This window comes from Blennius ocellaris, assembly GCF_963422515.1.
Source record: "Blennius ocellaris genome assembly, chromosome: 6".
Classification (NCBI taxonomy): Eukaryota; Metazoa; Chordata; class Actinopteri; order Blenniiformes; family Blenniidae; genus Blennius; species Blennius ocellaris.
Genome location: NC_137655.1, coordinates 19,362,633 through 19,382,175, shown reverse-complemented (window position 1 = coordinate 19,382,175; position 19,543 = coordinate 19,362,633). Strand labels below are relative to the sequence as shown.

Below are 19,543 nucleotides of genomic sequence, written 5' to 3'. Positions count from 1 at the left end.
TGACAATCCACTGTGTACCAAGAGACTGTGTATTTAAGTCTGTGTGTGTGTGCGTGTGCGTGTGCGTGTGCGTGTGTGTGTGTGTGTGTGTGTGTGTGTGTGTGTGTGTGCATGTGTGCGTGTGTGCGTGCGCGCGCGCAATGAGAACACACACGAATCTTTTGTTTTTGTGCCACACATGAGCCAATTACAGCAAATTGTCCTGAAGTTAATTAGAAAAGGTCTTAAATCAGCAGCACCATATTTGCATGAAAGTATTCTGACTTTCCACTTCCCACTCTTTTGGTATTTTAATTTGAAATTAAATTAAAAAAAAATTCCAATAGCAGTCCTCTAATATCAATTAAAAAAATTTAAACTAAATCTATTAAAAACAACAACATGAAATCACTCATTTACATAAGCTTTTATTGCTTTGACTATATCATATCAATTTAAAACAATTCTCAGTTTATCCAGTTATATCATCAACATGACAAGTCCATACTTCAAATATATTTTCTGTAGCCATGTCTGCACGACAGTAAAGTATGTACTGTCTGTTGGTGAGAGTGAATACTAAAGTACCACAGTAAGAAGCTTTCAGGTTTGACTCTTGGCTTCGGCACATTTCTGCGTGGGGTTTGCATGTTCTCTCTTTGTGACTCCTGTCTGTAATCTTACCACGGTCCAAAATTAGATTATAGGTGTGCTAATGTGTTCTTGGGTGTGTGTTTCCCGCACTGTGATGGACTGGTGACCTTGTCAGCTGGGAGAGGCTTCAGACACTCTGCAACCTTCAGCTGGCAAAAGTGGGCATAGGAGTTGGATTGATGGTTGGATGAGTGACGTGAAGGCTGATTCTTATTCATGTCCCATCAAAGCCTAAACATTCAACACTCTGTGTTTCCATGATTATTTTCTGCTGTTCGACTTCTATGAGGTTTGCTGTGACTCAAATCACTCACAAAAAAGACAAAAGTGGAGTCATCTATTTTTGTTTTTATATTCACACAGCAACCATTAAAACAAACGGTCATTGTCATCTGTGGCTAAATGTTCTGACAGTGGCTTCATCTTTTAAATTCTACTTTCATGTAGAAAAATCCAGACCACACAGCTGTGCTGTAGTTAGTTCTTGTGCCTGATATCAAGAAGACTTGACTTTCTGTGTGGAGTTGTATGCTGTTATTCGCCCATATTCGCTGGGATCACTTCCATCTTCCTTCATAGGTAGATGTGTGGGTAGATTTAATATTATATCAGGAACATGTTATTCTGAACAGTGAATTGGAATTGCTGATCGAAGCTAGAAATAATCTTGGATATTGCATTGCCTTTCCATTTCACGTTCGACAAAACATTTTCAATATTGCTCATTCAGAATTTAGTTGATTTGTTTGTTTCATTAGACAGGTTCGTTAAAAGTTGTTTCCCTCCCTTGCTAATGATTTATGTCTCCCATCTACAGATTTAATTATGTTACTTTACCTGTGCTTTACAGCAGCATTACCATTCAACTTTTTGCATATACTTGTTTGCTGCTATGCTTAACAGCAAGAAGATTACCATCCATGACCAGCCATTGGTAAAGCAAATGATTACAAGTGTTTGCACCCAAACAATCTCAACCTCTTCCCAAAATGTAAATATTTAGGAAACCTGACTTGATGTCTTATAGCCTGGCATTGAATTTGAGCCAGCAGAAGTGGAGCTACATAATGAACAGACTAGTTTTACAGTGTGCACGGAAGTTCCTGTGTTTACCTTCACAGCCAAACACCAAACATCAGATTTTGCTCAGAGTAAATCTTGTGATGAACTGAGGAGCTTGACTCTTGCTCACAGTGACTAGTGTTTTTAATTCGTATCTCATCGTCGATTTTTGAGCAGTTTGCAGGTTCTTTTTGTGCATGCAACCCCTTTTTACACTAATCCATGTATAGATTAAAACATGTTTACCGTAGATTTGCACTTCAAATGCTTCTCTTTCTCTGATTTTGTCCTACATAACATACCCAGGCAAATTATAACGAAGGGGGCTTCAGTTCATATGAAGGAAATAGACTTAATTTAAAATCACATGTGATCCGGTTTCGTCTGACAATTATAAACAGGTGCATTAGCATCTTTAAACTCATAGACGCACCCTTGGAAAACAGGAGATTCTTGCCTTTTTGCTTGATTTTGAGGAGCTAAAGCTCAAAGCTCAAGTTCCTGGTAAAATATTGGTACATTCTTAATGATGTCTTTGGAAGCTGATTCTTATAAAACAAAGTTTGAGGTTCAGCAAAATAGAATTTATCTTTTGCATATTTTTTTTGAGACTCGGTCATTGAACTTTCAGTGATTCTATACTTAAGTATATCTTTTCATCTTTGTTTAAAAGTGAGTTTCACAGTATTTTACAGTATTTCTTGCGCCACACTTTGAACTACTTTTATGCTGCACTCATAGGTAAGCTAAAAAGGCTCATTCATTCTGCAGATATTGTGCATAGAATGGGAGTAAAGTCATATATAGATCTAGTCAAACAACAGAAGAATAGCTTCTTCTTTACATGGATAAAGTGAGTGTTTTGCTGCTTCAACTTGGATGTGACTTCTTAATTTTTCAGCAGAGATGTTGCAGAGGAATGGCTTGTATTTCAATGTTTGAAGCCCATCACATCACCTGCATCATTACTTTGTTTATGTTGACCCTCAGGTGGAGCTAAACTTCATATTCTATGTAGATTTTTCCTGCTGTGTTGCTTTAAACCAGTCAAATACATTGATAAACTTCCACGACACACTTTGATTGTTTTTCTGTCACAGATGCAAGAAGCAGATTAACATAAACAGTATGAATGCGTTATCTGATTGAATTATCTATGCAGATTTGTTTGTGTATTGGCAAGAGCACATTCATGTGTTCTCGCTGTCATGTTGCATATTTTATATTTGCATTTACAATGTAAAATGATAGGATCAGTACACATTTAGGAGGCTGGCTTGGATAGGACTGTTGCATCTGCAGGCTAATAAAAACCTACAGGCTGCTGTAGGTCAGTAATAATGTAAAAACATCAACTCTACTGCTTATCTGTGTCTAAGTCTGCCCCCCCATTCATTTCTTATCCAAACCCATGTGCATGTCAGATAGCAACAAGTCAAAAAAAAAATAGCGCTCTAAAGCTGAAAAGAGACCTTCCATAGTGTATGTATCTGAAGGTGAGTGTGTATATCTGTTATGTCTCTGCTGGCAACCTTGCACCAGCACCCCCTCCCAGGCCATTTTTCATCCAGCTGCTGCAGTACACACTGCAGTGGGAGACAAAGGGGTGTCGAGTGGAGATGAGGTGGGGTAGGAGGTGGCATTGGATATCAGTGAGAGATTGCATTCCTGCAAAAAAATAAAAAAAAGTGGGGGGGGGGGGGATTGATGCTACAAAACTGTGCGGCTGTTGGAAACCGTTTCACAGATTACTTGCATTTATATAAACGTTTTTTCACAGGTTGGGACACTGTAGTGGGAACCCCAGAGTTGATAACTGAGACACAGGTACATGCAGACAAGCATGGTCTGGTTGAGCTAACATGAGGCTGTATGACTGCAGTGGGTGTTGATTCATCACTCTCACTCACAGTAGGCCCATCTTGTTGATAATTATCATTGTCAAATTAATTATCAGTGTAAGTGTCACCATGGCAGTGCCGATGGATTACATCCAGATAACCTTGATTAATCAACAAAATGAGTTTGGGGGCATTTTTTGGGCATATGGATAGCCTCTCTGAATAAAATGTCCTCTTCCATATTCATCCATCTTGATCTCCTCACATCCATAATTTTTCATATCTCTCTTCCTGTCTCCACTCATTTTGCTCCCATAAATGAGCTTTTTTTTTTTCTTCTCTTATCTTGTCGGTCTGTACACAAAGCTGTCTGGCTACAGTATGGGCACCAGACACAACAGCTGAGCTGTGAATGGAAACTTTACTCCAGCCTGAATTATCCAAACAACTATCCAATGGACTGCCATGAAAAGTAATGAAACATTGAACAGACATCATGGTGCCAAGAATGATCAATCTCAACGGCTGTTGTGATCCTCAGAATTCTCCTCCAACTCCAGTCTGAAGTTTTGTTTAACAGTGACTGAGGTGGTCTTGATTCCTTTGTAGTTTTGACATCTTGGCAAATGAATTCAGAGTTTTTGGTTTATGATCAAATGAACTGCATTTACTTTTGATAGCAGGTTGCTTTCCTGCCCTGGTTCAAAGGTTCAAGGTTCAAATACGGTTCCCCCATACGCAAGGCCAAGTTTGGACCCAATGCGCCACCAGGGAAAGGACTTTTCACATCAATTACTGGCTAAATGCCAGCATTTAGTCAAATACACTATCTGCTGGATTTTAACCTTTTGGTGCCACTTGTAAGGTTGTAGACATACAGTAACATGTTACAATATAACAGTGATTCCCAACACTGATTCTGCACGCGATATCTAGCTGATTGTATTAAAAGTGCAATAAACTGCAGGTAAAAAGCTGTAAAGAAAGGCAGAAGTGTCTGAAGCCCAGATTACATCTTCCCTACAATGCTTGTCAGGCTGCACCACAGAGAGAGCAAGATAAGGGAACCTTATGCAGTTGTAACCTTAAAAGACTTGTTGGGAAAGCGATCACATTTCACTAGTTGTGTTTGTAATGTGCTCAAGAAACATTGTCCATGACATCTTGGCAGAAAGCCACCTCAGGAGACGCATAGGGGAGCACAGAGCACCACCTGCTGCATACACGAGCGTCATACGTTCATTATTAATTCACACACTTGCCATGACCACGTCTTCCATTCTTTTCTTCTTTTTTTTTCATGCAGCCCTGCACTTGTGGTAGTTTGTCATTCAGCACTTATGAATTATACTTGTTATATTCTTGCCTATTCGAAGGGAAGCATCATTCTCTATTCAACTATGCCCCATCAAATATTTCAGCATAACAGCCAACGATTTCAATAATGTGGGTTTACTGTAACACAGACAGAGGGAGAGAGAGAGAGAGAGCGAGAGAGACAGTGAGAGAGAATTTCTTTATGTGTGCATGTTTGCTGTATAGTGTTTCAGCAGGATATGGCTCATCTTGGAGATACCAGTCCTTATGTGTCCAAATAGACACTGAAACATTAGCATCGATTTCATTGAATCATTGCACGAGTGGCTACTACTTCATTCTTATCAGTGTGTTGTGATGCGGCTTCAGTCTGCTGCCAGTCTCACTCATGCATTTGTGTCACTATTACATTCTCAATGGCTCCTATAATCATCTTGGCTAAAGCTGTCTGCTCGTTTTTACGTCTGTCTTGCTGCTGAGATCATTAGTTACAGTCAAATTTTCTCTATATAACGGCTGCTGACACGGTTTGTAAGCATGCCAGGTATTGGCGCCCCAGGCGCACATCCATTAAAGTCACGGTACACACAAGAAAATAAACATACATGCAGAATCCAATTACATGTTATCTGCCCAAGTTCGCAACATCATAATGCAATGATACTGAAGTCATTATAGACGGACTATCTGTGTAGAGATCTCTGGTTTGCTTTATATTCCCTTTGTGTTTAAGTTCACGCTTGAATTCATTCATGAAATTATTGGTGTGCTTAGCCATGCACACTGTGTTTGCCCATGTGAATGCTGGTGTTGTTTTGCTGATTATAGTTGGTGTAACCTTTCCTTTATGACCCCTCTGCTCATTATTTTGGATAAATCTCCACGGAGGCTTTGCTGCAGGAATTAAGGGGATTTTTTTTAGTAGCCAGTTTCAACTCGAGAACACCCTCTGTTTGACCCCTCGGATCTTCGGTCTTCTTAGCGTCACTGCCTGAATGGGTTGCTTTTACCATTCAGCAGTATGAAGAGCAGGCTGAACGATAATCCAGAACAAGCTCAATATAGGGGTTTTATCCAAAGCTGTGTACATTGTATAGGGTACATCAGTTACAATAATAAATGATGTGAAGTGTCATTAAAGTGAGTCAGAATAATCCTATTTCTAGTGAAAAGTTTAACATTTCTTTCACACAGTTAGGGTGAACATAGTGCATCTGTCTTTTAAAAATATTGTCATTGTTGACTGTAATGTTCAGTTTGTTAAGATAAATACTTTTTTAATGTTACACAAACACAATCTAGGAGATAATCATTTCAAGACAGGGTCAATGTCCTGAAAGAAAGAAAAAAACTTTTTTATTCTCAAGCAGCAAGTCATCTTCTTTGCCTGCTGTTATTTTCATCTACTCCCAAACCTCAAGTCTTACAAGGCTTAAGAGTAGTCAAATGCCAGGCTAGTGTGCTGTACACTTGTCCCAGTTGGGTTTTTAAGACAGGGATCATTTGAATAAACAGAGCAGAAAAGAGGATGAAACACAGGACAATTACCTAAATGCAGAGATGCTGCTGAACGCTGCTCTTCGTTGTAATTGACAAAGTGGCTCTCAGAATCCAGCAAGTTTATGTGCGGCGAGTTATTGTAATGTATGTTGAAAAGGAAGCTGTATTTTTTTCTGTGCTTCCTCGGCCTCTGCCCTCTGTCACATCCACGAGTCCAGAAGAAAAAAGAAAGGGAAAAAAGACATTGAAGATCAGGCACTGACAAGGCAGGGCCATCCGGGGCCACTTAAAACCAATACCGCAGGGCAGGGTATAAGGCCTTCCATCAATTACAACCTTATTAGCCTAATCATAATGAAATAATCCAATTCAGGAGACAGCTGAGTCTCAACTCTGCTGATCACCAGAAGGCAAGCAAACCAGTGGAGAGATGGATGAGAGTGAGTTATAACAACATTTTGCAGCATGGCGCTTTCGATTACAGAACTGATATCCAGCGAGAGCTGAGGAATAAATTGTCCTTTTCCTTATGTTTTCTCACTTTGACTGCTGAAGAGCCAAGAATGTTTCTCCTTTTACCCTGTAGCAACCAAATAATGTAATAATTGGAGAAAATGTAATGAAAAAGCCTCATATATATCCTCAGTAAATGAGTGTGATGACAATCCCATCCACTATATCTATTTTTGACAAGTAAACTGCTCAAAACCTTCAAACAAACCCTGTATTTCCAAGACATGCAGTCTTATTGATGCATTAATAAAGTATTGATTCCATTTACTACATCTTGAAAGATTTTCTTTTTCAAATGTTTCTCCTTAATGTGATCACTATTTATATTATTGGGAAAATGTGATTAAAGCAATAGCTCAAATATCTTATTACATTATAGGCTTTATTACATTGAAAAAGGATAAACTCATCACATTATTGGCAGGTATTACATTATTCATTGTTACCTAGCCAACGTGAGTTTGTCACTGCTGCCTTCAAATTTTGGTATCATCATCAATCCAACTTCTATACCAAACTTATCCAACTTGAGCTGGAGTGAATGCAGCCGACCACGGGTGACGACAGTGTGTTCTGACACAAACATTCACACCTATTGGCAATTTAGGACATCTTCATATGATAATTAAAGTGAAAATAGTGAACTGTTGGCATAAGTGTGTGCTTGTTTTACAAAGATATAGCACTGACTAGTGGCCTGGCATGCAATCCGTAGCATTTTTGGTAATTTTGATGTATGTTTGACAACTTTTCAGTAACTGGTGTTCAGACTCAGTCTGGAGACACGGTTACTTATCCCTGCACCACCAACGTTCCCCTGTTCCAGGTCGCTATCTTGTCTGACTAGACAGAGGTGTTTGGTATGTTTGGAATGAAAACAAGCTCATATGACATTTTTTCGGGCAATTTGAAGGGTTTGCAGAAATATGCTGTCCGTCACAATTCCTGCATTTTTGGTCACTTTGTATTCATAAAATGTCTACATGTCACTTTGGATTGCAAATTTCTGGTGGCTAACCAGGCACCAGGCACTTAGAAAACATTCAGCTTCGTCATAATATGGGTTCTTTATGCTAATTAGGACATTCCTTTGCTATACATTCCTTCGTTGACATGCATCTCATTTCCATCAATTTATTTGAAATGTATTTGAATTTATTAAATCCACCTCAGTGTACATTTTCCATATCCGTGCAACGAGGGAACTTCGTCATAAAGTGCCTACGATGAATTAAAAGGACTTTTTCTTTAAGTGTGATTTTTAAGATGCAGTCAAAGGATTGTCAAAGGCACTCTATTCAGATTAAAATATAACACTTCGCTTTTGAGAAACACAAGTAAAGCTTTACATCTCTTATCTTGAAGTTTGATCTGTTCTCACAGTTCTTCCATGTTTGTGTGGTGTTTGATATTCGTGTTCATGCAAACTCAACAATTCATTTCTGTTTACCTGTTCTCAAGAAATACATCAAATACAACACATAATGCAGCATTGATACACACAAATTTGGTTTATTTAGTGTTGTGCTACATTCAATTGAACTTTATTTATATAGCATCAAATACAACACAGTCATTTCCAGGAGCTTTTTACTGAGATAATCTCAACAGATCCATTCAGTTGTTTTCTTCTTGTTCTGTTATTATATATTTATTTGCTGTCAATTAACGTTACTTTCTTCATAATTATGAGCCACACAGTGTGCATTTTAATGTTCTCTTTGTGGGCCTGAAGGAATTGTCATGTATTTAATGAGATAAATACATATGTTCAAAAGCTATTATGCAGTATCAAGAAGTAGTGAGAATAATGTCATTGCAGATTTGCACTAAAGTGATCTTTTTTTGTGTGCGTTGTATTGTCATGGAGACCCATTGCACCAGAAGTATGTGGTGCTGTCGTGAAAAGTGAAAATGATCAAATTAAATGTTGATATTTGTATGCTGAAATTAGGCACTGTGAACAGATGTTTATTATATGTTGTCATTTTATATGAATTTTTTAAGTATAGGTAAGCTGTTCTTGCTGAATTGGCATCAAACCTTTAAAGAGCGCTCATTGGAATATTGTATAATTTAAACACTCAGCATTTACTAGAGAATATTTCGACACCTCTGTTTCTACGAATGCTACGTTTTGGAGTCGGACCAAAAACAAAATACGGAATCAAAGTGTAATATAGGGAGGAAAGTCAGTTGTAAAATGTTGTGAAAATATGACTTTAAAAAAAATAAGAAAAAAGCGTAAAGCAAACATACTGTATCTGGTCATACACGGTTAAACAGCGGTTACAAAGTAGAAATTGAAGCAGTTAGTACCTTGGCCTCACTGTAAAGGTTCGTGTTAATCATAGTTTTTTTTCCCCCACTGGCATGAAGCTGAAACCAGGGTGTTATAGTAGTTTGTAATACTATTGTCTCAATTCATGACAATGCCTTGGCTAATCACGGATTCTAAATTGCATGTGAGCGTGAATGTGAGAGTGTGTCTTTCTGTGCTTGTCCTGCGATGAGCTGGGATCAGCTCCAACATGAAATCACAATGAAATAGTAGGAAATGTTGCAATCACCTGCCTCAGCCTCACTGTGAGGGGCAGTGTTGAGCAATGAACACTATGCACACACTGCAGTCTTTACCTCAATGTGGTCTGTGGTCCACAGAGTACAACACAAACGCAGAAATGAAAAAGTATATCATTTGGAAAAATAAATATTTGAAAATGACGCTCACCTGCATTCCATGAAAATACTGTATATTACTAAATTACAAGCAGTGACGAGTTGATTCCTCACTTCATTCCGAAATACACTGACTCTTGTCAGACTTCATTACAGTGATGTGATCCACTCAGTGGGATAAATGGCAGAGTGACAGGTGTTAAGATAGTAAAAGTGAATGAGAGATGTAAAAGGAATTGATGAGAGACTTAAAAAAAAAAAAAAAGAAGCAGGATGAAAAATTGAGAGCCAGCTGGATGACCTCTGATTCAGTGACCGAGGAGCAAGCAAGGTTTTATTCCCTCCCGAAGGGGGCCGAGCAAACACAGGAGTTATATAAAAGGGAGAATGAGCCATACCGCTCTCTTCATGCACACACACTCTCCTTTCTATGAGTGTTTTGATGGTTGCTTCTTTGTCTCTCTCTGAAAACTGACAGACGGAGGATAAATTGCCAGTCATGGGTGTACAGTAGGTTGACAGTTGATGGCGTGCTGATCTGGTATGCAGCAGCAGCAGCGAGCTGCACTAACTGGGGCTGAGTGCAAAAGGACATGACTGAGTGGCAAAACGCCAAAAAAAAAAAAGAGCTGTTGCTTCGAGGCCGTATCTGTCACAGCCCGTGTGTTTAAGATGGATATGCTGCTGACTGACACCCTCAGCGTCCCGCTGACAGTCTGTCTGTGAGGTTTTGTGGACTTTCAGTAGTTGACACCCAGATCGAACCTGCTGTACTGTTTTTGTCTTCTGAGATAGGCTTTAGTGTTATTCGTCCATCCATTCATCTTCCCATACAGCTTCATTCACCACAGGACTGCAGGGTGCTGGAGCCGATCCCAGGACAGAATCAAGTCACCAGTTAAACCTCAAATGCACATTATTATGTTCACTGTGAGACAACAGTGTAAAACCACGAGTATAATAATAATAATAATAATAATAATAATAATAATAATAATAATAATAATAACAACAACAACAACAATAATAATAATAATAATAAACAAAAATACAAAAAACAGCTATAACAACAGCTGAATTGAGATCAAATACAAATAACAGGAATTGACAGGCTTAGTGGCTCGGTCACCACTGTGGGTCTCTGTGCATGACCCTTGACCCCTCACTAGCTGCCCGGAGCATCGTCATGTGGCTAACCACTGCATTCTAGAACTAAAATGGGTAAATGCAAAAAAAGGAATTTCCCCCAAGGAGATTAAAGTATTATTAATTCTGTTTAGAATTTAGAATTTTAGAATTCATAACCGAATAGACAATAAGAATTTAGACAGGGTAAAGGGTGTGTTGACTAAACTTAAGCTAAAAGGATTAATTTACTATAATGGCAACATGTATCTGCATAAGAAATCCTTTCAGTGTGTTTCATATTAAAATGTATAATATTGGCATATATTTATCTTGAATCAACCGCCAGCCCCAATGACCCAGCCCACAACCAATTTATCCATCTGTAAAAACCAAAGCAAACATGTGATGTTTAAAATGCAATCCTTCCTTCAAGTTATTGATTATTTGCTTTGGAATCTCATTCTCTTTATTCTCTGTGTCTCAGTGCGCATGACCAGACAGACCCAGTTGCTCATGTTCCTTTCTGATACCAAAATATCTGATGAATACAAAAACAGACAAATCCTGACAGTGATTCCTGCCAGTGTTGTTAATGTAGCATGATAAGTATCTGAGAGAGGACAGCTTGCATTTTTCCTCAGTTTGTCTTGTATCTCCCTGTCCTGACAGCTATAGCACGCACAGTTACCTGAACAACACATTGATGGTGCACAATGATGCAGAACCATTTGTACACACTCAGATCATAATATCCTTACTGTATTCATCTTATCGCAATGATTCAGCGTCCATATCTAGCAAATGTTGCATTATGTTCATCAATGTACCACCACAATAATGCAACAAAGGGTTAAATAAATGTTGACTGTTTCAGGACAATTCTTCTTGTATTGGAGAAAGTTTTTGTGTGACGTCAATAACATTAATTGAACCCATTCACTGATATACTGACGCCAAGCAGTATGTATGAAGGATAATATTCCTTTATGTAAAAAGTTATCATTTCTAATAACAGCACATCGTAAGTTAGATTATAGTACAGGGGTTTCCTGAATTCTCATTTAACATATGCATGTGTGGGGCAGCACCTTTGATGTTGCTGTCAAGGTGATCTGTGGTTCAGGTGGGAATGCAGCTTGTCCTCCAATCCCATTACTGTGGGTTCGATCTCCGGCTCGGCTTGTCAATACACTGAAGTGTCCTTGGACAAGACACTGAACCCAGAGTCAGCACCATGCTTTGCAACAATTAGTGTCCGTGTGTGTGAGTGTGTGTGTGTGTGTGTGTGTGTGTAATTGGTGACAATGCAGTGTGGAGTGCCATGAAACTTCTGTGAAATTGCATTTTATAACATTTACTGTTTGAAAGATCTTTCTGTGTACTTCGCTCCAAAAGTAACGTGACATTTCCACCATTAAGCTGTATGCGCCTCTGTGAGAGTATCCAGCTGGTGTACACACATATCCATGCAGTGAAAGTGAAAGTATTCATTGTACATCTTTTGACCAGATACAAGAATTAACTTTCTACCAACATATGTTCTGAATGTCTGTGTTAAACCACGTTTTCAGCAGAAGAATAGCCAATAAATGTTAATGTCACATGTCATTTGAGACCAGTCACGGGAGAATTTATTTAATAAATCCTAGTATTGGATCGATTTGAAATTTTACAAGCAACCAAATCAAAATCTACAACAATAGTACCTTCTTTTGCTTCTCATAGTAGACTTTATTGACTAGACTTCTTATCACACTGCATATTTATATCTGTTCCAAGCCTCCACATTGTTTTCATTACAGTAATATGAACCAATCAATATAATGTCCCTAAAATGTTTTCACTGTACTGTACACACACAAATATACACTGGGGGTACTGATAGTTTAGCAATATTAGCATAACATATGCACGATATGACTAATGTAACCATATTTTGCTACTGACTGACATTCATGGTGTGATAGCTGATTAGAATGACGGCGTGGGTGTGTGTGTGTGTGTATGTGTGCGTGCGTGCGTGCGTGCATGCATGATCCAGCCTTATCTTCAACTGGACCTCTAATTATTAGCACCAAGCCATGTCTATTTCTACACTATGTGTAAATGTGTACTGTGTGAGTTTGTGTGTCCAGTCACATGTTCAGTCATGCCGATATAACAGGCCGATCAGCGTGTAATATTCAGAACCGACATCGCCCACCAGTCCCTCTGTCACTTTTAATCAATATTTGTGTGATTTTAAACATTACAGGTTTTATATTTGAGGTACTAATCATTGTATTATGCTCAAAGAAGCACGAGACAAAAGACACGTGCCACAATAAAGATAAAAAGATGACATGGCGTAAATGATATAGTGTGAATGCATATTGACACTACCAATAATGCTTCTCCAATGTCCTATATAATGAGATAGTTTGTTATGCGGTAGACATTAATGTTGTAAAGCCTAAAGAAAATACACTTTATCCGCTCTTTAAAACAGTTACAAGGAGAAATCCAAGGATTTCTATTTTCTAATTATGTATTTTACTATAATTACAACTGACAACTCAGGTAATGTCTCAACAGCATGTGTACATTATTAGGACATTATTGTATTAGAAACAAGAAAATGTGATTTAATACACATTTTCAGGATCATAATATATTTAAACTGAATGATTGAAGTTCTTTTTCAGTATTTCTGAAGCTATGTTTTTCCCCTTGTATTCATGGATTGCATGAAAGTGTTAAGGAAGAGTGAAGGATTAATCAATAAAGCTGAAGTATATCCCTGGCATTGTCTGGGATTTTCTGTACTCTTCTGCTACCCTGTATTTCTTCAGTTCTGTCATTTTTGGTAACCAGCAGGAACATTTTTCATTGATTATTTTTGTTTTTGTTGAGATGCGAACTCGCGGCATGTTGTAAAAATACTGTCCTGTGGCCAGTACAAACATTGATTTGAAGTTATAATTATTCAGGATGTTTGGAGTCAAATCGCTCTGCTTGTTGTTTCTCGGTAGGCTTTCAAGTACCCCCCCCCCAAGAAAAAGTAAATAAAATTAAATAAAAAGATGATGACCCCGGTCTGCAACCTTCAGGACCAAAATAGATGTTTTTGACACTTTTCTCGAATACTATTGCTCACAATACTGTTATTGTCCCATTTTTATTCCCTGGCTTTTAACCCAGCTTGGAAATCTGCTCATGTTTTTATTGTTGTCATTTTAAATATATATATATATATATATATATATATATATATATATATATATATATATATATATATATATATATATATATATATATATATATATATGTTTTACCTACTTTGATTTTCTATTTTTAGCAATTGTATTTCTTTACCTGCTGTAATTTGTAACTTTTTTAGACATTTTAGATATATATATATTTTTTTTATCTTTTCCAGTGGTTTTAGCCACATTAGCTGTGTTATCCATTTCATCTATTTGCATTTTAGCCAGGAGATAAAACAAGAATGAAATTAAATGATTGAATGAAAATGAGTCCTTGCAAATAATATTTGTAAGTTCGTGTGTGTGTGTGTGTGTGTGTGTGTGTGTGTGTGTGTGTGTGTGTGTGTGTGTGTGTGTGTGTGTGTGTGTGTGTGTGTGTGTGTGTGTGTGTGTGTTTGTTCATTGTCAGAGCTTCAAGAAGCCACTATAGACACCTAAAGAGCCACGGGTTGCACTGCCATGCTGTTAAAAATGAAAATTGCACTGCAGCTGACCTGCAGGCCAGAGTTTGTACACCTCACACACAGAGAAAACAGTTTGCACTGTGATATCAATGTACACATCTTGTATGCACACACGCATATTTACTCAAAACATAAAGCCTCTGGCAGACACACACACACACACACACACACACACACACACACACACACACACACACACACACACACACACACACACACACACACACACACACACAAATGGCGAAGTATAACCACCCGTCACGGCAGAGCGATATGATCTGTGGTTCGGTCCATTGTTTTTAGTTGTGATGATTAACTCAGAGCAGGTGCTAGCTCACCTGAAACTCCCTGGGGTGTTTTACAGGAAATACCACTTAATTACTGCAGGTGATAATACCAAACAATGAGGCAAACACCTTATCACACCAGAAGAGAAAAACAAAGTGTAAAGTAGATCATTTGTACCCACTGGTGCCCTTGCAGAGATGAGAAAATTGGTGTTACCAAACGGCAACACACAAACATCATTACCACGACAAACCATAACAAAACAACCAAACACTGTATATTTGAATCACCCCTGCATGCACATTAAAAAGAAAAAATGGCGATTTACCATTCATTATGTTTCATCATGAACAGCAGTGTTTGTGTTATCAAGTGTTTATGAGCTAAATTCCATCTGCTGTGTTTTCAAGTGGTTTCGACGCAAACAGGCTTAACAGCAGCTATCGCTGAGCTCCCCAACACCAGCTGACCGGATCGGGTGAATCCAGTTCACTCTCAGTTAAATGGTGAATAAAAAGGATGAAAAATAAATAAATAAAACACAGCAGGAATCATCAATGGAGCTCCAATATTCACCATGGCAACAAATACAGAGCGCAGCTTCCATTTTAACCCAGCGTAGGTAGAAATGTTGTGTCGAATACACAGTGAATTAACACAGTGACACTCTTTCATTTATTCACCATTTAGAAGACTGGAAATTCTTTAGTGGATGGTTAAGTGCCAAAGCTTGACAGTATATGACATTTGTGACATTTGTTTATCCATAAAGTAGAAGAAAAGCTCAACATAGCAGATAAAATACTACAAAAACAAATCAGCCATAACATTATGACCACAGACGGGTGAAGTGAATGAAGTGGCATCTGTTAGTGATTGGGATACATTCGAAACATTATGTCCTCAGAGATTTTGTGTTGGAAAGAGAAACATGTAAAGGTCTGACAAGGCCAGACATCTGGTCAGAACAGCTATTGTGGAGTTCTCCCATCTGCAGTGATCAGTACCCATATAACGTAAAGTAACCAAGGAAAGAAAGGAAGAGACAAGGTTGTCAGTGGGGCAGGAAGGCCAGACAATGTGATCCGATCCAAGAGGATCCACTATAGGTCACATGCCTGCAGACGTTAATGTTGTTTCTGATGGAAATGTATTTGAATATATCACAGTTTGTTACATTTGAACCTTCCTTAAGTGATGGCCGCAGTAGTTGCTGGAGAGATCATATTGTTCTATCCACAACAATCACAGCCTATGTCAACATTGTGACTTAGGTTGGATTTAGTGTAAATCACAATACAATGTAAACATCAATCATGAAATTGTCTTTATTCAATTCAGTTTTTTTTCTGTTTTTAATGGAAAACTTGAGAGCATTGATAAAATGCATGGCTTTAATTCACCACACGATAAGTATAGACAGCATATGAATGTCTGATCTTATCACATTTACAGCTTTTCAGTGTTTTTACACATCATTATGTTCTTAAAGTGTATGGCTTAGGCCTCCTTTGTCTCACAGGTGTTCATTTCATCTCCACGAAGAAGAGCCTGCAGCAATTATTGCTTGCATTAATTAGCTAGAGATGATGTGTTATATTGATGCACATGAGCTGAATGAACGACGAGACATTAGCATGCTGATTTCAAGCTTCTTTTTTGTTCATTTTAGTGAAACAGTGGATTTTTCACTATTAAAGACAACCGATCCTCTCGACCCATTGTTTACTTAAGTGAGCTCTGCACTGATAAAACAACCGTATTTGTTGCATTTCTACAATAGTGTTTTTGCTGTTTTAGTATTATTATTAGTAGTATTATTATTGCTGTTGTTGTTGTTGTTGTCGTTGTTATTTTAATGACAGTTGTTAAGTCAACCAAATGCAAAATGACTTCAGAAAAAGATATTCCAGCTTGGATTTTGTCATCTAATTACAGTTTCTGAATAAATGTGAAAAGATCCATTTTTTATTTGAATGTTTGTGATTGTAAACTGATAACAGGGTACTGGACTGAGTCTTTACAAGTGTATGAAGTCAGTCTTTGGAGCTCTGATGCTATTCAAGCTTGCTAAATTGTGGAAATATTTATGTCAGATACACTGCAAATGCCCTACACAACAAAAGCTACCCTTGTTTAAAAAAAAAAAAAAACCAGTGACAAGAAAGAAAGATGGGTTATACTTTAGATGAAGTGGTCAAAGCCCAGCAACAGCCACATGTAACAGTGCACCTTAGGATCACCTCTGAGAAATCGATAGCTGTAGAGGTCATGATGATGCACGTACATGTGAGAATGTGCATGTGTGTATGCGTATCATCCAACGCACCCTCCCCCCCATCCTAACTCATCAATATCCTCTCACCTCTCTGTCTTCCACCTAGATGGTTTATAAGCCCTGGCTGTGTTCTCAGTACTTCCAGACCACCCAGGAGCACTGCAGCAAGCGAATCCCCTGTGGTCAGTACTGCCTGGAGGTGCAACAGCGGTGCCCCTTCGTTCTGCCCGACAATGATGATCTCATTCACGGAGGCAGCCCCAGTTTTATATGCACAGGTACAAAACCATTGCCTTACAGTGCACCCAATGTTCTGCTTGTATTTCTTCTTCTTCTATGTTTGTTCCTTGTGAAGGTTGTTTTTCATTCAGGGGAAAAAAAAAAAACAACATTAGTAAAGAGGAGTGAGACTTCGGTGCTGTTACCTCAGCTGCTCCTTCCAACTTCACTGCCTTGGAATCCTCTTTTAAGCTTTCGTAACTCATAATACGGAGAGTGAATGACTTTGTTGCTCAGAGCTTCAAACAACAAATAAGCACACTAAACTGGATTTGCAAAATGTCTTATATCTAATTTGACAAAGAAAGTACACCAAGCTCCAATCCACTATTAAAGGAAATGGTTTTAGAAAGAAAAAAAAACTTTAATAGCTATTTGGGACATTTTTAGGCTGTCTCTCCAAAACTTGATATGTTAACTTTCATCTGCTCTTAGTATCTGTAGTGTAGCTAACTCTACACAGGATGGGCTAAATACAGAGAAGTGACTTCCCCGAATGAATTAATAAAATAAATCTTCCTGGCTTGAACACAAAGATGCACAGTTCTGAATCAAAATCAATAATTCGATGTATCAGAATATGCTTCTGCTCTCCACATACTCTATATTAGGGGTGAATCCCAGCAATTGGGCTGTGAAAGCAATTATACAGGTTGATGCTTCCATCTGGTGGCCATATTGAGTATCACGCTACATGATTATACACTTCAAAATGAGTTTGAATTTGAGAATTCTTTATTCCTGGTGTGATGTGAATAGTTTGAGCTGATTAGTATCACAGAGAAAACTGAATGAAGCATGACATTATGGACATTTCATCTATGTATGTATGTATGTATGTATGTATGTATGTATGTATGTATGTATGTATGTATGTATGTATGTATGTATGTATGTATGCATGTAGGTACGCAACGTCATTGTGTGAACCATACATGTAGATTTTGTCAGTCGCACACAGTGATTTACTTGCCCTTTCTTGTCACGGTTGAGCTGCTAATCGTCAAACTGACAGTAAAAAAATTGTTCAAAGTTTACTTCATCACATGAGCTTGCTCACAGGCTGTGATCACTCATGACAGCACTGGGTTCGTCCATGTGGCATCAACCTTTCTATTGTAGAACAGAGTATAGCAGATTAAAGGAAAGACATCAGCTGCAGCATACAAGTTAAAATCTCATCATGCAGCTGCCACAGAAAACTTTTGTTTAGAAAGGTAAAGGAATAAACTTTATTGTTGACATTGAAATGTGCTTGAGAATGCTGTATATATCTAACCTCTTTTTCTACATATTGTATAAAGAGCAATAACAATACATACGTACGTACGTACGTACATTCAAACAATACATACATGCATACTTACATACATACATACATACATACAATCAATAATCTATCAAACAGGGATATTGAGAACTGAAACTGGTTGGATGGTCTAAATGAATAAGGATATCTCTTGTTTGTTTGTTTGCACAAAATGTGTGGGTTTTTTTCCCATTAATTTTCCTGAATATTTCTATGCTCCCTTGTCTCGTCTCTTAATCGTTCATTCTCCACCCCCACTTCTCCGAATCGCCCCCAGGGCTGCTGGAGGACCACCCATCAGGCGTGGACCCAGAAGCAAAGTGCTGCGACGTGCGGTGGGACTTGAAAGTGGACAACCGATCCCGGGGGACCCTGAAAAGAACTCACCCGCCATGCCAGCACCGCACCTCCCTCAGCTCCTCGGCAGCCTGCAGACTGTGTAACAGCCGGCTCAAACTCTGCCTGCTCGTCCTTGTCCTTCTACACACTGTTGCCAGCCTCACTGCATCCCACAATGCAACAGGACTGGGTCTCCCCACCATCGCGCCTCTGGAGGAGAGCCCTGCCAATGAGGAGTGATGGTGCTGCCAGGAGGAGGTGAGGTTGTTGAGGTGGGGGAATCCCTCGCCATGGCAACAGTTGTGGAAAAATACAGCCGCGGTTGCGTGAGCGGCTGGAGCTGTGTGCCTGTGGACACTCTGTAACACTCTCTGGCCAATGGGAAGTGTGGGAACGCATTGGGATGAAAGACACACAAATCAATCAAAGCGAATAAATAACTGAACACGCAGACGTACTGAGGGGTCCATCCAGTCCCTCCGGTAGGGAAAAGAGGACAATGCCACAGCCTTTGTTGAGAGGGAAGATCAGCTTTCGTTTGGGCTGAGTTTCTCTCACTACGCTTTTTTACACTGTGTTCCAGTTATTGGTTTCTGTTGCACTGGCTGACTATGGAATAACACAATCATATTCTCTCTTAATGTTCATCCTTTGTCTTTGTTTCTGGG

At 38.7% G+C, this 19,543-nt stretch overlaps 1 protein-coding gene across 1 annotated transcript in view; it reads left to right on the top strand.

The window, feature by feature from the left end:
- nalf1b (NALCN channel auxiliary factor 1b) overlaps positions 1-19,115 on the top strand; it is a gene marked incomplete at both ends in the record, with an annotated part of 87,428 nt that extends 68,313 nt beyond the window's left edge. The window contains 2 exons of the mRNA XM_080498484.1: positions 17,055-17,226; positions 18,814-19,115. Coding sequence (XP_080354610.1) covers positions 17,055-17,226; positions 18,814-19,115 — 474 coding nt within the window. The remainder of the gene's footprint in view (positions 1-17,054; positions 17,227-18,813) is intronic.
- Positions 19,116-19,543: the final 428 nt, after the last annotated feature.